This window comes from Artibeus jamaicensis, unplaced genomic scaffold (assembly GCF_021234435.1).
Source record: "Artibeus jamaicensis isolate MK-2021 breed Jamaican fruit bat unplaced genomic scaffold, CSHL_Jam_final scaffold_614, whole genome shotgun sequence".
NCBI classification, from domain to species: Eukaryota; Metazoa; Chordata; class Mammalia; order Chiroptera; family Phyllostomidae; genus Artibeus; species Artibeus jamaicensis.
Genome location: NW_026522050.1, coordinates 3,923,342 through 3,941,694, shown reverse-complemented (window position 1 = coordinate 3,941,694; position 18,353 = coordinate 3,923,342). Strand labels below are relative to the sequence as shown.

The window sequence follows — 18,353 nt, the reverse complement described above, 5'->3', positions numbered from 1 at the left end:
TACAACCTCTCCGTCACAGGGAACTAAAATTGGTTCCCCTAGGCCTTGAGCCAGGGGATGGCACGGAGGCCTCAGCCAGCCTGGAGTCTGTGGTCGGAGCAGCCTGGCACGGGTGAGCACTGGGACTGCCTTTCAGGGGGGAGCGTGGCCCTTCCCTCCAGCCTCTCCTGAGGACTGATGTTGGGGGTCAAAAATTGGCCTGTGTTCCCTCAGGCCAAAACAGCAAATGAGACCGTAGCACAGTGGGCCTGTGGTCCTGGTGGTAGAAAATTATAGGCCTTGGGAAGAGAACAGGGAGGGCCCAGAACTGAGAAAACAGGATAGCCCAGCAGCTAAGGAGGGGTCAGGGCTGCTGGCCTTCTCAGCGAGAGGCTGGTCCATTAGCTGGGAACGAGGCAGTTCTGATAGCTGGAATGGGAACCGGTATCTCAACAGGTGAGAGTGGTCCTGGTTCAAAGGGTTTAGAGCCTGGGGGGAGACAGAAGCTTCTGAAAGCCAAGATGAGACCAAGGCTTCCCCGTGGTGGGGGCGAGGGCAGCAGGCTATGTGCTGAGAGCAGGGGCCAGCCCTACATCCATCGCCCAAAAGAGTGGCTGCCTGTGCCCGACAAGCTCAGACAGCTATTAAAAAGGAAATGGCGATTCAGCCTGACATCCAGAACACCCTTGTCAGGAAAAAGAAGCTAGCTGGGCCTCAGCAACCCGACCTCCAAGAACATACAAATCCCAATATCTGACAGCCTGCTGACCAAGACGGGGACAGCCAGTGGGGGCGGCTGAGATGAGGATGAACCAGTACCGGGGACGGCCTGGCCGCTCATGGCGGGCCTGTGTCACAGATGGTGTTATGGTGTAAGCAAGACTGAGACGAGCCAATGGAGTCACTGGATGGTCAGACGTGGCAGGGCTCAACCTCTGGGTCTAGAGCCGCCTGCTGGCTGTAAGAGGGAAGGCCCGGTGGCAGATGAGTGGCATAAAACAGGCGGAAGAGTGGGCCGGCTCCCCAAGGATGGGATGGTCCGGGGGCTGAACGACCTGCTGCCCGTGGAGGGGTGACTGACGGCTGAGATGCGGCAGCCAATCAGAGAGGATGGGATGACCCAGGGACTGAAATGAGGCTGCCTGGGGGCAGGAAATGGCATGACCTGGCCGCTTGGCGAAGGAAGAGACCGATGCGGGCAGCAGCCAGAGGCTGAGATGCAACACTGTATGGCTGTTCGTTGTGCTGGATGGCAAGGACGATGGGAGTCTCATGAAGGGATGGAATGGGCCAGGGGCCGGGGACGGCACCTCTGGGGGCAGCAGCGGGCATGCCAGGGGTCCCGCTGTCCACCCTGGCGGGGGCAGGCCTGAGCTCCTGGCTCTGGCGGCCATGGGGCCATCACTCACTTGGACAAGTTGAGCTTCCCTGCGGCCAGGTGGCTCTGCACCGTCCGCCAGCGGCCTCTCCCCGCCTTGCCACCGCTGCCTGGCTCGCTGGGGGCAGTGCCGCCGCTTCTCAAGGCGTCCTCTCCAGGTGGTGGCCCCGCTGCCGGCTTCTCCCCCAGCCGGCCGTCCCGCTCCACCGCCAGCCCCGCCGCGGCGGCCACTTTGGCGCCGGCCAGGAGGGTGCCACTGGAGGCGTGCGCGAGGCAGCCAGGCCAGAGGAGCACCGGGGTGGCGGTGGGGGAGAGAGGGCAGGACACACGTGGGGGTGGGGGGGGAGAAGAGGAGAAAAACAATCACAGATAAAAGGAAGAAAGAGACAGTGAGAGAGGAGGAGGAGAGAGACAGACAGACAAGAGACAGACAGAGAGAGAGAGAGAGACATCAGCACTGCAAATGGGTTAACAGCAGAGCCTGCGGAAGAGGAGAGAGGGGACCGGCGGGCTGGGGCTGGAGAACAACGCACCACGACAACGGAGGGGGGCCCCTCCCCACCGCCTGGGGAAGGGGCGGCGGGGGTGGGGGGTGGGCAGCCACCTCCAACTCTATCCCACAGGACAACGAAGGGTTAACGACGGAGGAAGAGCGGGCTGTCCAGGCCAGGAGGCCCCCAGGCAGGGAAAGAGAGAAAGCCGAGTTAGTCAGAGTTCATCACCACCACCACCATCACCGCCACCACCTCCACAACCGACCGAAGACCACCACCACCACCACCAAGCAGCAGGGCAGCAGCACACAGCAGGGAGGAAAGCTGAGCCACACCGAGAGGGAGGGACCAAAACGGGCAACCCCATCCTGACTGCACAGCGGGGCGGGGCCGCGGGGACCAGCTGGGGGCCGGTGGTGTGGCTGCGCGGGGGCTCTCCTGCGTGGCGGGCCCTGGGGCGGGGGGCGGGAGAGGGGCGGGCAGGCGAGGGCGCAGGAGGGGTTGCTCGTCTCCATGGTCAGCCTGCCCATGGGGTGCGGGGTAAGGGAAGTGGGGGAGGGGAGCAGGAGGAGGAGAACTGAGGGGCGGGGGAAGGGGGCGTGCGCGGAAACTCAGTACTCGGTACGTATGATCAAACCAGGTAAAGTCACTCACTTGAGGGACAGTCGTGGGTCGCCATAAGGGGCGTAGGGTGAAATGTTTAGAATAAACTCCTTGGGAGGGTAGGAGCTCCATTTCTGCTGCACTGTGCTCTCATTGTTATTCCAAAAGTCTCTGTCTAGATCGCTGGAGGGGCAGAGAGAGAGGGGAGAAAACAGGGAGATACAAGGAAAAACAAGAACTGCCAGTCCTGGGGGGCAGAGGGGCCGGTCTGGGCACACAGAGGGCAGGACGGGCCAGGATCGGCTCCTGCAGGAGGAAGAGAGGCAGGCCGGCGCCCCTTGCACAGGCACATGCACACACGTGCCCACACACACACACACACACACACACGTACACACTCGAGGGCGGGAGAAGCCCATGCAGAGAGGAGGCAAGCTGCAGGAGGGTGACTGGAGTCTCGCTCCCTGGGAAGCTGGTGGGAGAGAGAAAGATGGTGAGAGAGGAGGGGAGGGGCAGGGCCTGGGGAGCAGGCCCCGTGGGATGCAGTGGGGAATGGGAGGAGGAGAGGGCGCTGGTTTCTGGCTAAAAAGAGCTGAAATGTAGATCAGACCCTGCTGCCAACTTCCTGGGACCCACCTCCTGTGGCCTCAGTCTCCCTGCCTGTCTCGCCAGGAGGCTGGCTGTGACTGCTAAGTCGCCATCTGTCCCATGGTGGGCCAGGGGCCGCGGTTCTGGACCCCGAGGTTCTCCCCTCTTCCATCCACCTCCACGGAGCAGCCCCTTCTTTCTCTCCCTCCCACTGGCCGGAGGTCCCCCAACCTCCTCTCCCCTCTCCTTCTGTGGCAAAGGCTGGGGTGCAGCTTCCACGGGAGATGGGTGGGGTCTCAGCCGAGCTGGAGACCCTCTGCTCATTGCCAATATGATGGTTGGGTCACCCCCTCCCCAGAAAAGGGGAGCATCTCCAGGCCTCTGACCTTGCCCTTCAGGTCCTCTGCACTGGGGCCTGTGTGAAGGGAGCCTGCGCCTCTTTGAGGGACAATGGGTAGAGCCAGCCTTGGACCCTCGGCGTGTCCCTGGCTGGGTACCTGGCCTCTGCCCCAGTCTCCCCACCTGCTCTGCTCCTCAATATGTCCTCTGGAAGTAGACATGCTGGAAGCACAGAGAAGGTGGTGGTTTCCATGGGAGGCAAGCAGCAGAAGCCTCAGCTGCCAGAAGCCACGGCCTGGAAATCCCAGGCACCAAAACCAAATCTGACTGTGACCTCAGTTCTCAATCTCAGCGGACAACCAAGTACAGAAAGACAGGGAGAAACTTAGCTGCCACCACGGGTCCCTTTGGACCTCCCTGGTGTGGACAGAGTCTCTGCCCATAGGACACCTTGGAAATGTCTCTCAGGGACCCTGTGAGCAGGTTCAAAGCCAAAGCCCTGAGCCGACTCACAGGCAGTGGGGACCAAGAGTGGGAGAGGTGGCACAGGCCCTCATCAGCAAAAGGCTCCGCCCTGGGGAGGTTCCCTGGACAAAGACCCTCTTGTCACCAGAGACGTCCCTTAGTCCCCCGTCTCGAGGGCAACAGAGAGATGGAGCAGTTGGAAGGCCTCCCTCCCCTTTCCCCTTCCCATGTCCAAAATCAAGGGCCACCCAACCCTAGGTCTTGGAGAGAAAGGTCCACCCCAGGGCCACCACCCCCAGGCTGTCCTCCCGTCCTGTGTTCCAAGGAGCTCCCAGGTCCCCCAGGCTGTGGGCTGCAGTGCTGAGAAGGAGAGTCTGTCGGCAGGTCTGTGAAACACTGGTCACTTCAGTGCAGGACTTCTCAGGGCCTTTAAGGCGCCAGTGAGTATCCCTGGCAGTGTTTCTGAAACTCGGTTGGCCGTGAAACCCTTGACTGGCATAATATCTATGACTTATTTCCAGGGTGCAAGGGCTCTGAGGAACACAGTTTGGGCAGCACTGCTGAAGAACGCATCTTCCCAGGACTTTTGACAAGCCAACTGCTTTAACAGAGGTCGTAGCCCTGGGCAGAGTGCGCACCGGGCAGGGCCTGCTTCCTGCCACTGCCCTGGCTTTGGGCCCTGGCAAGAGGCAAAGGCCTAGGAACCCGGGGACATGTAGAAACAGTGGCTTCCTCCTCCTGGGGCAGAGGGTCTTCCAGCTCAGCAGGGCAGGGTGGGCATGGGCTGCAGAGAGGTGGGGGACAGCCCACTGCTGCCCTCACTTTGCCTTAGAGAGCCCCTCACGGGTGCCGGCCCCGCTGCCCACCCAAACCCTTGTGGGGAATCCCATCTCCCCCTGTGGGCCCTTTCTAGGACTTCTGGTCCTGCCACACACTCCCCTGTCCAGGAAGGTGATGTTCCCCTGGCAGAGCCAGGTCCCCCCTCCCCCCTCCCACCTCCCAGGCCATGGCTGCAAACTCAGAGGCCTGCCTTGAAGGAGGCACAGGTGCTGGGCTGTTACCCGGCTCTTCTCACAGGGCGTGTCTGCCTTCAGAAAGCCTGGAGCCGGGCTCTGCAACAGCCCCCGGAGACCTGCCAGCTCTGGCTTTGAAGACTGGAGGGCGTGCAACCAGACCCGGCTTCAAAGGCTTCCCGCGGCCTCCTCCAGAGCCTCCTCCCCGCCCCAGCCTTGGCCTGGCCCGCCCCTCCACTAACCCGCCCCCCACAGACACACACTGGCAGCTTCTGTGAAGGCCCCAAACGGGGTCAGAGCAAGAGATGAAAAGAGGGGAGGGGGTGAGGAGGGGCACAGAGGGACTCCCTAGGAGCAGGGGAGAGGAGGAAGGGGAGGAGGAAGAGAGGCGAGGAGAAAGATGGACAAGGGAAGGGAAGGGAGGACTAAGGAAGGGGGCGGAAGGGGGGCCGGGGCAGGCCGGGGGTGCTTGCCCTTTAGCTGGTGGGCTCAGATGGAGGGGCCCTTGGCCCTACCTTGGCCTGACAGTCACCCAGCAAGGGCCTGGGCACAGCAGGGGAAGGGGCCCGGGCCATTGGCCAGAGGGCACAGAGCCCTCTAGAGAGAGCCCCCCCATTCCCAGTGTGGGGTAGGGAGGCTTCTGTGGATTTCCCCCAGCAACCCCCAGCAGTGGGCTAGCCCAAGTGGTCCAAGTGGAAGGCAGACCCGCTTACTCGAAAGGCCTCTTTGAACAACACGGGAAACCCAGGCAACTCAGAGGCAGTGGGACTTTCAGCGGGGACGGGGCAGGGGAGAGTTTCCCCCTTACCAGCTTCCTGGAGCGGCCCAGCACTGGGCTGCACCCTCCAGGTCACCCTGAGAACACTGATGGGGTCTGAGAAAAGAGCAGGGGAGCTGGGCGGGGGGTAGGCATGGTGTGTGTGATGTGCGGGTGGGATGGAGGAACCAGCAACCAGGGTCGAGAGAGGGGGCAAGCCGTACCGGGAGAGCGGCCAGAAAACAGGGTTGCGGGCCCTGGAGCATTGTGAGGGCCTGGGGGCACCGGCAGAGAAGGTGGAGCCCTGGAGCCACCCTGGGGTGCAGGGCGGGTTCAGGGTCGGGAGAGAGCAGGGCACGAGGTGTGTGTGTGTGTGGCCAGATCTGGGGAGGGGCAGGGCTCCTCCCACCTGGGCCGCCTGCACACCCCGCCCCAAACTCCAAGGCTGGCACCTACTTGATGGCCTTCTTCTCACTGCGCCCGCGCCCTGAGTCTGGCGTGCCCACCGTCTCCAAGGAGCTCTTGTAGCGTGTGCCCTACGGAGAGAGCCCCACGTCACTTTCGGCACAGGGGCTGTGCCCTTCCTGCCTCCCCAGGAAGGGCTGCCCCAGGGGAAGGGGAGCAGACTGGGGCCCCGCCTGGGCCACAAGGTCAGGGACCGCGGTGTGATGCTGTCACTCTGAGGGTGTCAGCTCCACTGATGCAGGCTCTTGAGTTGGCAGCTTCTGGGCGTCATGAGGCCCAAAGACCTGCCCCCGCCCCCCCCACCTGCACTCCATCCCCGACCCCAGGAATGGGGCCTCTCCTGTCCTTCTGTCTCCTGGGGCCCTGGCCAGACTCCCAGAAACATATCTCCCTCTGCCACAGACAGATGGCTCTCAGGCACCTGGCCACGTCACTCTGGCCACGTCACACTGGCCATGTCACTGCCCCCAGATGGTGGGGGTGGCGTCCTGCGGGGCAAGGTTGGCAGCGGCCAGTGGCCGCCAGTGACGTGAGCCACGGGGGTGGGTAGAGGACCTGTGCTCAGTCCTACCCAGGCTGTGTCCCCCACTGCCTGGGGCTCCCTGGGGTCCTCACGCCCTGGGGCTGGGAGGCAGGGCAGGGCCTGAGCACTTTCCCTCGTGAGAAGGCAGCCTTAGGAAGACAGGCCACCCACTGGCTCTGAGGCCAGGGACAGCCCCCTGGGGGGGGCGGAGGGAGGGGCAGGGCAGAGTAGGGTGGGCATGCCAGGGCCCTGGCAGGAAGAAGGGCCCGGGCTGCAGCGGTGACTGGGCCCGCTGCCCGGAAGGTGAGCACCATTCACCTTCTTGGTTTGGGTTTCTAAATTTAGCTCATGCAGAGCCTGGCACCATTAACATTCCTGGCTGCCACCAAGCATCCTCAGTGCCCCCATGGGCCACAGGCCCGGGCCCAGCCTGTGGCTGGTGTGGGTGGCGGGGGAACAGGGTTTGTGCAGGGACTGGGCTGCCCCCACTGACCGTTCTCCTGCCGGGCGCTGGCCGGTCCTGGCTCAGCGGGGACACACACATACACACATGCGTGCACATGTGTGCGGGCACACACATTCCCTCACACCCAGTCGCAGGCATCAACACCACGGCCACAACAGTCAGTTATTCCATTCTCCCCAGAGCAAAATAAAGGCCGCACGGCCGTGCTCCCTGGGCTGCTGCCAGCAGCAGCCCCTTCCCGGGCACGGGACAGTGGGGTAGTGACCGCTCCTCACCGCCTGCCTGGGGCAGTGGCAGAGGAGCTCCCTGGAGGGGGTGTGTGTGGAGTCAGGGTGAGTCCTCATTCCACCTTCGGCACCCCTAAGTCCCAGGGGCACCAGGATCCTGGTCTGGGCAGAGCCCCGCATTCCCTGGTCACCCTGGCTAAGTCCCCAGCCCTCTCTGGCCGCCTCGCCTCCTCTCAGAAATGGCGTGGCGTCACGGGACGAGCCCCGGGGCCCTCACGCTTCAAGCCTCTCGTCACAGATATTATTCTTTCACTCCTTATTTACTTCACCCCCACACCTGGGGAGGCATCACCTCCAAGGATGGGGGCCGTGTGGCCTCTGGTACTTGGTGCAGAAGCAGGTGCCCAGCAGTTCCCAAAACCATCCCATGGAAGCTGGTCCAAGCCCTGAGGCTGCTGCCTCTCAGCCAGAGCTTTAAGGGTTAAAACACAGAGCTGCTGAAGCTTCTGGGTCCACAAAAGCGGCCCTTCCTCAGCTGCATCTGTGATCCCGCCCATTATTACCCAGAAGTTTAAATCCCAAACAATTCTTAGTTCCATCTGGGGTGGTCAGAGCCTACAGCTCCTCCATGGCTCGAGAAGTGGCCAAAGGCCCTTCTTGAGGTGACCCTCAGACAGGAGCCCCACCTCCAGTGTTCTCTAGCATTTCGGGCAGTGTGGGGCCCTGTCGAGGGCCTCCAACCCCACCCCTCAGCTTCCTTCCTCTTTCTTCCTGGTCTTGGCAGGGAACTAGCCCCAGCACCCTCTTCTAAGGCTGATCGGCTGTCCTTCCCCGAGGCCGAGCATGGCTGGGGTGGGCTGGCCCCCAGCTCACGCACAGCTGCTCCTCCTTCTCCTAGGGGTCAGAGAACCTTCCCCTCAGGTTACCAGTATCACTGCAGCAGGAGCTGGGGTGCTATGAGGGGCAGGAATCGAAACAGAACTTGATTTGGGGGGCTGGGGGAAGTTCATGGGGCGAGGACAGGCACCCCAGGCGGGTCCGGCAGATGTCAGGTGGCTGCAAGGGAGCCTGTGCCGCCAGCCTGCTGGGCAGGGAGGGGGCTGGAGGCTGATCTGGAAAAAGCCAGCTGGAGATTAAGGAAGTTATTAATGTTTGGAAATGGGATCCGGGCTGTCAGGGCACCACGTCACTGCTGCCGAGGGGACAGGCGGGCAAGGAGAGCCCAGAGACTGTGTGGGGCCCTTTAACGCCCCTTCCGTGCAGCATGGACACAGTCTGGGCAAAAAGCTCCCTGCTTCCGCCATGGGGGGCGGGCGGCAGGGGAAGGGAGGGGTGGTAGCAGGGCTGAGGGCTTGGGAGGAGCAAGTCCAAAAAAGGGCAGAGCGTGGTCTGGACCCCTGGGGAAGCTGCTCAGGCTGGGGGGAGGGGCTGAGGCCAGGGGCGGTTCCAATCTCAGCTGCCCACCTGCTACCAAAGCTGTTCTCTTTGCCATCCTGTCCCCAGGTGAGTGGGGGTGGGGCGAGGCCCCCGCTACGGACACACGCATGCACACCCACACGCACGCTGAAGCACTGACCAGGGGAAGCTGGACAATGGGACGGACCGGCGCATCGGCCCGCTCACGGATCTGATGAGGCCGTCCACATCTCACCGGGCAGGAGGGGCAAACACACACTCCTGACCGGTGCCCTCGAAGGCGACACACTCAGCACGAAGACCCCCCACTCCAGGTCACCAGCAGCACCGGCTCACGCCCCTTCACCTGCCCCCCAGTGCTCTCAGACAGCCCGATGGGCCCGACCGGACACTCCCACAGCCTCCGAGGACACTTGCGTCCACAGGCACGAGGCCGAGTCCCCCTCCCCTGAAATTCTGAGCCAGTCACAGCCACAGGAGATCCAGGAACAATGCAGGGCGCCGGCCTGGCCCCACCTGCAGGCAGGGAGCAGCCGGGTCCTGCAAACACTCACAGACTCCTCCGCAGGGCAGGGCAGGGCTGGCGTCTCTGAGGCTGCTCCCCACAGGAAGGAACCTGGGACGCTGTGTCTCCGGACAGAGTCACGTGCCGACTCCTGAGTTTGCCCTTCCTGAAGGAAGCGTGCTGGGGGGGTATCTGCTCCTTCTTCATAGGAGTGGGGCATGAAGCCCCCCACACACAGTGTCCACAGCCACGGCCCTCCCTCCTTGTCCTTAAGGCCCCTCTGTGGCTGGGCTGGGAAAGAGTGGGGTTCCCACGGACCCTTCTACGCCTAACCCCGGGCAGGTCCCACACACGGGACGCCTCCCGGCCCACCTGTCCCCATGCATCTCCCCAAAGTCCCCACCGCACTTCTGGGCTGGGGCGGCAGGGCGGGGAATGCGTCCAGGGTCTCATGGGGCCGCCGCCCTCCAGGAGCTGCGGGCTGCGGCAGGGCGGCTCAGCCCAGCTCCCCCTCCCGGCGCCCCCCGGTGATGAATGTCCCTCCTGACGGTCTCATTACTTATTGAGGACCTAATACTGCTTGTTAATTCCTCGGGCCTCTTTAAAAATGAAAAGAAACCGTTTGTGCTTGTACAAACCGGGAGAATCAGGATGAATATTCAGGCACTACTGGCGGGGCGGGGTGGGCGCAGTCGCGTCATTGGCCCGGTTACCCGGCTTGGCCACGCCCTGCCCTGGGGGAGGGGTGCAAGTGGAGGGGCGTTTGGATTCTCGGTCTGCACGGGTGTGCTTGCGGCTCTTGCGGCGGGAGGTGGGCACATGTGCGTGGGGTTGGGCACGTGAGAAGGCTCCGGAGACCCACGTCTACCCACGAATGTCCCTAGGTGTGCACACAGAGATACAGGGCCAACACCCAGGCGAACGTAGTGCGCACGTGCGGTGTGAATTTCTGGAGGGTGCCTGCCGGTGTGGGAAGGTGCCTGGTCTGCAGGCGCCCTTGAGAGCATTCGCGAACCTGTAATTGGGGGCGGGGGATGCAGGGCCCTCAGGAGCCTCACCAGTTTGCGCTGACACCAGTGGCAGAGGCCGCAGAGGATGACTGTGACGCTAAGGCTGACGGTGATGATGGCAGAAACCAGCAGGACATCGCGGGTGGGCGCCCCTGGAGAGGACATGGACAGGTCAGACCCTCACTGGCCAGGGTCAGCCACCCTGTCTCAGCCCAGGGCCCCTAGAACAAGCACCCTACCCTTCCATCTGGTCCCCACACTGGGAGCTCTGGGCCCCAAGGTCTACTAGAAGCTCTGCCTGACTGGCTGACCCTGGGAAGATTCCTCCCCTCTCTGTGCCTCAGTTTCCTCATCTGTAAAGTGGGGGGATCTCCCCTGCTCTCTCCCTGCATGGGCCCTGTGTGAGCCCACAGGATCCCTCCCATGCCCTAAACTTGACGTCTTGAATGCAGAAGCCAGTGCCCCTAGCTCAGCCCGGCCTCGCAGGTTCTTCCCACCCCTCTGCCAGGGCAACTGCTTCCACCAGGCCTTCGCACTCAGCACTCTTTCCACACCCCCACCCCACCCCGTGCTCTGAGCCACAACTCAAGCTGAATGTGCCCAAAGGGTTCTTATTAGCTCTTGCAATTCCTCTGAGGACATCTGTGCTATGGGCACTCACAGACCCTCCTAAGTGTCTGGACAAGACTCAGCAGCCACATACAGAGTGAAAGAGGAAACCTCTGGCTCCCTCTGATCAGCCCTTTCCCCCTTTCAGCCCAGCTTTCCTTGGGCTGGAGGTGCACCCAGCTGGCCTCCGCACACTCCGCCCTCCCCACCCCAGTCCCTGGGCACGTGATGTGATCTCCTAAATGCTCACAGGGGCCACCCTGTGAGCAGCTTCCATTCCAAGAGCCCAGGGGTCCTGTACTCCAGGAAGGGAGATCTTCATGGATCTGCCCTGGAGGAGGGTCCACATTTCTGTGCAGACCCTGCCTCCTGCTGGCTGTGTGGCTTTGGACGCGTCTCACAAGCAGTTTTCTCCCCTGCCGTGCGAAGCGAACCTCCTCCCCGCCTTCTCACAGGTGGTTGTAAACATGAGCCCGAACGGAACATACGGAAGGCGCGACCTGACCAAAAACGACCATGTGGGGGAGTCTAGCGAGCACGGCACGGACCACGCGTGCTCTCTGTAAACATGTGTGCAGCAGGATGCGTGCTAGAGTCAAGGAGATGCTGTTTATTTACAGAGGAGCCTGCGTGGGCTTTTCGGTGCCAGTGATGATGGTAATTAAGAGTTGACAATAGCTGTCTGGTCCTGGTTCCTGTGGTTTTAGCTTTCTGGCTTCAGTCTCTCTCTTGCGTGGCTGTGGGGCCCCAGAAGGAGGGCCCGGGGTCACCCCCAGCTCTCAGGGCCCTCAGGGCTCCCTCCCATCACCACTCCAGTGCCCTGGGCACCTGGTTCACTGTGCACTCTCCCCAGAATCCTGCTTGGGCACCCCCTCCCTTCCCGATTTCCAGAGCCTCCCAGTGGTGGGAAAAGGCCATCCCGATCTATCCCCCATCTACCTCCCTGTCAAGACAACGGAATCTCCTCTTGTCCTGAGTCTACAGCCTCAGCCCCCAGGAAGCTCCTGTACCCAGGACTTCTGACCTGGACAACCTGCAGACATCAAAGAGCTGGGCCTGCCCTTCCCTTCCCAAGCAGAGGAATGAATTTGCCAAGGTTCTCAGGCCGAAGGGGAGGCCTCCATCTTCAAACTCCAGGCTCCGGGCAGGGGTGGGGGGTGTGGGACGAGTGGGGTTAGTTATGGCCAGAACTCCACAGGGTATGTCGCCAGGGCCCCAAGACTCAAGGCTGTGGTAAGAAGACGGGCAAGTTTGTCTTTTGGGAAAGGGGCCAGCACTTCTCCCTGCGCTGTCCACAGGAACTGCCCCTGCCCCTCTGGAAGGGTCTGGGGGAGGGGGAGGTTTGGGGCAGCAGCTGACCCCACACCTCTCTTGGTTGAGAACAGTAAATTCCATTCTTGAGTTGAGCTTTCTGCAACCAGTATCTATTGAGAATCTACCGTGAAGCCCTGGAGACAGGCAAGAATCCAGCCAATCAGCCCTCAGCAGGTCTGGTGCCCGGAACCAGTGAGCGGCAGGACACCAGCCCGGGACTCCGGGCTCCAAGTACAGGGTCCGGCACAATAACACCCCTTTTTTGGTTTCGTTTTGTTTTACAAAATCTTTTATTACAAAAGCATAAGCATGTCATTCTGTAACATAACAATGTCACTCTCAAGCACACCACAGGACACATTTTAGGTCAAGTGTTCAAATTGAAAGGATAAATTATCATGCCCACTTATCACCCCACCAACCACACTGCACAGCCTCACTCCTGCCGGATGCTGTGCAAGAGGGAAAAGCCCAAGTGTGAGGACAGCCTCTGCCTCTTTTTCAAAAATCACTTTTAAACATTTATATTCTTTTTTTTTTTCTGTATGGTTGCCTCTCATGTGTCCCCCTCTGGGAACTGGCCTACAACCCAGGCATGTGCCCTGACCGGGAATCGAACTGTGATCCCTTAGTTCACAGGCCTGCGCTCAATCCACTGAGCTACACCAGCCAGGGCTTAACATTTATTTATATTCTTTTAAGTTTATTTTTCGATCACAGTTGACAAGCCTCTGCCTCTCAGTAGCTATGTGGCCTTGGACGAGCGTCTTAACCACCATGTCTCCGTCTTCTCCTCCCTGAAGTGAAGGTGAAACTGGCACCTAACCCGCGGGGCTGTCGTCAGCACTCACTGGGCCGGGCTGGCCACGAGGGTCGGTGGTGCTGGTTCTGTCTCAGGCGCAAACAGCGGGCTCTGGGAGCACAAACGAAGATGCGCTTGCTGGACCAGGGAGCTGCCTGGGAAGGCTCCCCGGGGGAGGTGGTATTGGGTGTGGTCTGGGGGTGGGGGAGGTGAGGTAGGCCATCCGAGCAGAGGGAGCAGCGAGAGGAGAGGCAAGGAGGCGGTGAGGAGGGCCGGGCCCACTGTCTGAGGAGCTGGACCAGGTCATGGGGAGTGAAGTGTGGAGGCCGGGCTGGTGATGGGAGTAGGGCCTGACGGGAAGGGCTTGTTGTGTTTGTCTGGCACAGGCCCCATGGAAGGTGTGTGAGCAGGGGAGGGACAGACTCAGAGGGGTTGGCGAGCTCATGACCTGGTAGCTGTGTTGGGGTGATGGGAGGCTGCACTCTGGGTGGGCTTCTCCACACACACACACACACCCACACACACACACACACACACACACACTCCTCTTAGTCACAGGGCAGTTCTCTAAGGGGTCACCCCCCAGGAGTTCCCTACTCTCTTTGCCAAACAAGATCCTTTTCAAAAGCTGCCCCTCCACCTCTGCTATAAGCTGGAGAGGCCCTGAGGACAGAGCCTTTCACTCCCAGAAGCTGGGGGCACCCTCTGACTGGTCCTCAGAGACCCAGGAGACTTCCATGTACGTAATTAGCGTTTCACGGCATGCAGAATGAGCACCACGCCTGATGTCTTGGAGAACCGGGCTGCGGCCCCCTTCTGGCCTCTGCCCGCTGCGTGGCCGTGGGCAAGGCCCTCATCTTCTCAGAGACCAGTGCCCTCATCTGTGCCGGAGCTGACCCTTCCGTGTTACTCACAACAACTGAAGTAAGCACTACGAGTATCCCCATTTTACAGACCGGGAAGCTGAGGCTCAGAGGGGCCAAGTTACCTCATCCAAGGTCATTTGGCAGAGCCAGAGTTCCAACCCAGGCAGTCTGGCTCAGAGCTATGCGCTTTGCTTTGTGCGCTCTGGAGAACGCTCAGGGTTCCCAGCAATTTCTCAAGCGATACGGGGGTGGATGCTGAGCAGATGAGGCTATGGTCCCACCAGTCCTCTTCAACCGAAGCAGCATCATTTCCCTGTTTCACATGCAGGGCTTTTGTAGACTATTGGAAAAAAGGCTGTGCTGTTCAGAATGCTGAGCCCCTCTGCTGGGGTCAGCGGCCCTGAGGTCCACTGCAGCGGTGGAGGGTGCCATCGTCTCTCAGGCAGCCGACCCCTCCCGCAGGTGCCCTAGCATCCCAGGGACGGCACGTGAAGCCCAGTGAAACACACGCCGCTGCGAACTGCACTGATGCTGTGAATACAGGCGACAGGACGCGCTGGGCCAACGCGCGATGTTGCCATCGAGGGGAATGAGCGCGATCTCACCTGCCAGTCAGAGTGACACTATTCCCAGAGCATGGAGCCATTGTCTCAGGCTGGGAGGGACCTCGGAAGTCACAGGTCAGGTCCCACCAGTGCACAAACCCCCAGCTGGCCCTACTGGTGACAGGAAGCTGCTTCTGTGGGAGTCAGGCCCTCCATGGGCGGCACTGTTAGGGGTGGGCCACTCTGCCTTGTGCTGCGCTGAATCCGTCTCTCTAGAACTTTCCCTCGAGGCCCTAAGCTTGCCCTCTGGAGCTGCTGGGAACAAGTAGGCTCCCTCTGCTACTCGACAGGCCTCCAAATCCTTGCCGACAGCTCTCATGTCCCCTTCCAGTCTTCTCCAGGCAAAGCTGCCCCAGCCCTTCTGAACCCTTTCTCCGATGACACACATGGTTTCAAGTCCCCTTAGCGTCAGCATATTCATATTCGGGGAAAGAAAATATTGCAGCCCTCGTCAGCCTTTGGACAGAGCTGAGCTCCACGACCTCTCCTTGGGCAGAGGAGACATCCTGGGTCCCAGGGGTTGAGACGCAGACAAGGGCAGACAGATGACATGGGGAGACCCGGGAGGCAAGGTGAGCTGGGAGCAAGGAGAACCAGGCCTCCTGGGTCCCAGCCCAGGGCTGTCGTGGGAGTGACATGTGAGCTCGGGCACGTGGCCGCCCCTGCACCCGGGCCTGTGGGGGACATGCCAGCTGACGAATGGTCATCTAACAGAGTCCTGTAGGCTTGGCCAGGCCGTGTGGGCAAAGCCTGACCATGCCGCTCCCCAAGGGGCTCTCAGGGTAAAGCTCCAGGAGGTGGCTGGCCTCTGAGGGTGGACAAGATGCTCACACAGTCTCCCTCTACTGCGCCGGTGCTCCTGGCCACCACTGTCTTCCCAGCACCCAGGACAGAGCTGAGCATATAGAAGGTGCTCAATAAATGCTTGCTGAAAGAATGAATGAGGAGGCCTCTAGGAATAATGCTAATAATAGAGGCTACCATTTATTAAGCATCTACTGTGTACCAGTCTACAGGGTCCAGGAAGGCAGCGGCTATATCTGCTTTGCTTATTCCAGGATCCTCCGTGACAGGCGGACCTACAGGAGACATTCAGTAAATATCTGGTGAATGTTCGATGCTTGTATGTGTTATCTCACTCACCACCCAAGTGAGATGGGAGAGAAGAGGCGGGAGAGGCTGCAGGACAGAGTTTGAGAGCCTCTCTTTTCCACACACACCAGGACTCCTTCCTTTTTCCCTCATGCCCACCTTTGCCCGACAATTCCTGATTTTTCTAGACCCAGGTGAAAAGCACCTCCTCCAGGAAGCCTTCCATAATCTCCCCAGTAGAAGTTAACTTCTCCTGCCCCTGAGCTCCTGTCACACCATGCCTGCCCTTCTTTGAGGGTGCAGTGACAGGGCTCTGGAGCCAGCCTCTCTGGGCTCAAATTTTGGCTCTTTTTCTGTCAGGCCATGTGACCAAATCTCTGTGTGCCTGGGTTTCCCCCACCTGTAAACGGGGACTAATAATAGTACAGGCCTCAGAGAACTACGGTGAGGTTTAAGGAAATTAGCCTACGTAATGTGCTTAGCACAGTGGCTGACGCAGAATGAGCAGGCAATACGTGCCAGCTATTATCATAGCATCACCACGTCTTGCTCAGTGTGAGACACTGGGGACATGGAGCTGGCAGGCAATGACTGTTGAATGAAATACTGAACTGGATACTTATCTATTTCCCCTGCAGGGCAGCAGAGGCCAGGGGTCACGTCTTCCTCAATTCTATGCCCCGCCCCAGCCCAGCCCCTGACTCAGGACCTGGGCCAGGGCTTGACAAGAGCAGGCATCTGTGAATGGCGATGGCAAGGAGTGGGAAGGGCTGGGGCACAGGGGGTGGGGGTGGGGGTGACGTCTGGAAGCCAAGCTGGGTTTCAGGTGTGGACTGAAGACCTGACCCTGTCCCTTGGCAGGGACCTGCCCCCACTCCCAATCTTTTCTCATCTCCTCAGCAAGCCATGATTTATAGATGAACAGAATCAAACGGGCCTGCTGGCTGCTGGGATGCCCCGGGGAGCTGCTGGAGAGGGAGAGGACTTCTCTGGGCAAGCTCAGCAGCCTCCCAAGGGAGTGCGAGGGGGTCTAGAGGGGGAGCAGTTGCACACGCATAGTCCACAGACACGGACACCCATGGCTCTCTCTCTCTTGCACACTCACACACGTGTGCACACGTCATGGAGACACCCTTGGTACAAACACCCATGCTGACACACATACACATGCACAGACACCCATGCATACATGCATACCCACCTGAGCCACAGAGACTCACTCCTTGCACAAACACCCATGCTCACACGCATACACACACATGCATGGTTATGGCCATGAGCAGATGCCCAGACCACTCTGCCGTCCATGGGGGGTCTGGGTACTCAGGCACTTCCTCTAACCTGAAGTTTTCTCCCTAGGCCCATTATCGGTCTACTCAAATTCTGTCTGTCCTTCGGAGGCAGAGCAGTGGGACAAAAAGCAGACTTGGAGGCAGATGACCAGGGTTCCAGTCCCACCGCTGGCCCTGGCCAGTGACCCTGGAATGGCCTGCTCTGGGTCCAAGTGCTTTACTTTTAAGTGATGACAAGAAGCCCTGACCTCTGCTGCTGGGGTCCTGTCAGGATCAAAGAGCAGTTCGCACTAATCGAGCACATGCCTTTTGTACCAGGGGGTTTGTGGGCACCGTCTTCTGCCATCTGCACAGCCTTGCGCCATTACTGCTCCTGTTTCACAGAGGAAGGAACAGCCTGGAGAACTCAGGCCACCTGAGCCTGTCCTTCACCTCGGCTGTGCCGGCATTCTCGGAGCTGAAGGATGTGACGTTCTGTAATAGGCTACCCCGCACCACCTGGCCACACCCAGCTGCTCTCCTTCCTTCACACCTGAGGCTTGGCATTCACCCCTCCCTCAGCCTGCACTGCCCTTCCTTCTATTCTCTACCCTCAAGGTCCCCAGACAGGGACGGCCTTCATGCCCTCCCATATTTTCTTATGCTTCCCCAGTCACTATGGCGATTCTTCCTTGGGTTAATTAATAATTAGTTCCCCCACTGGGACCACCTGGAGGGGTGACCCCAGATCACTCATCTCTGTAGCCCAAGTTCTGGGACACAGGAGAGGCTGGATAAATAAGTGCTGAACAAAAGCATGAAGTTATTCAAGGCCCCCAATAAGCCCACCTCTTCCAGGAAGCTCTCCTGGATGACAGACACTCACAGCAGTCTCTTACCTCTCCAAACTTGAATTAACTGCCCATCGCCCCCTTTTTCTTGGGGGTAGTCCTGTTCCTGACACAGAGCCAATGGGATAAGATCCTGTCTCCCTGTTGTGTGGGGTCTGTCATTGCCCACAGCCAAGGACACAATACAGGGCAGCTACAGGCCATGCTGTGGTCCGTGCACATAGGCTCTTTCCCCCAGAATTACTTCGCTCTTCACTCTCAGGTTGTGACAGGCACACTCCCTGTACACAGCCCTTCCAAAGTTGTCCCATCATCCCTCGTATCCTCCCAGCCTAGGCTGCTCCCCTCTGTTGGGCATCCCCAGATCCCAGGCCTTAGTCTCGTTCCCAAGCGCCTTTAATCATAGTAACCACCGTACACTCAGCACTGAATCACGTTCACAGTCCTTAGCACGCCTCTGAAGGGAAATACTCCTATGCTCATTCTACAAAGATGCAAACTGAGGCTCGGAAGGGTCAGCTATCTACCCGAGAGCACGCAGCAGAAGAGACTGAACCTGTCAGACCCCAAACCCTGCAGCTCTCATTCTGGTCCATCCCCTGGAGCTGCGCCTTGAAACACGTGGGTCGCAGGAGAGCAGCAAGAGAAGACACAGAGTGAACACAAAATAAAGAGCAGTGGGGGACAGGGCTCCCACTTCCCTGAGAATTTTAGC

The 18,353-nt window shown here is 60.1% G+C and overlaps 1 protein-coding gene across 7 annotated transcripts in view; it reads right to left on the bottom strand.

Moving 5' to 3' along the window:
- The window catches only part of SYT7 (synaptotagmin 7), a 56,674-nt gene that overhangs the window by 22,470 nt on the left and 15,851 nt on the right, over positions 1 to 18,353 (bottom strand). For 2 of the 7 annotated variants that reach the window (XM_037137746.2, XM_037137749.2), the window contains exons 2-5: positions 10,277 to 10,380; positions 6,073 to 6,152; positions 2,506 to 2,637; positions 1,389 to 1,613 (exon numbers count right to left, since the gene is read on the bottom strand). In XM_037137746.2, coding sequence (XP_036993641.2) covers positions 1,389 to 1,613; positions 2,506 to 2,637; positions 6,073 to 6,152; positions 10,277 to 10,380 — 541 coding nt within the window. The remainder of the gene's footprint in view (positions 1 to 1,388; positions 1,614 to 2,505; positions 2,638 to 6,072; positions 6,153 to 10,276; positions 10,381 to 18,353) is intronic. The other 5 variants (XM_053659223.1, XM_037137751.2, XM_037137748.2 and 2 more) reach the window with 3 other exon arrangements.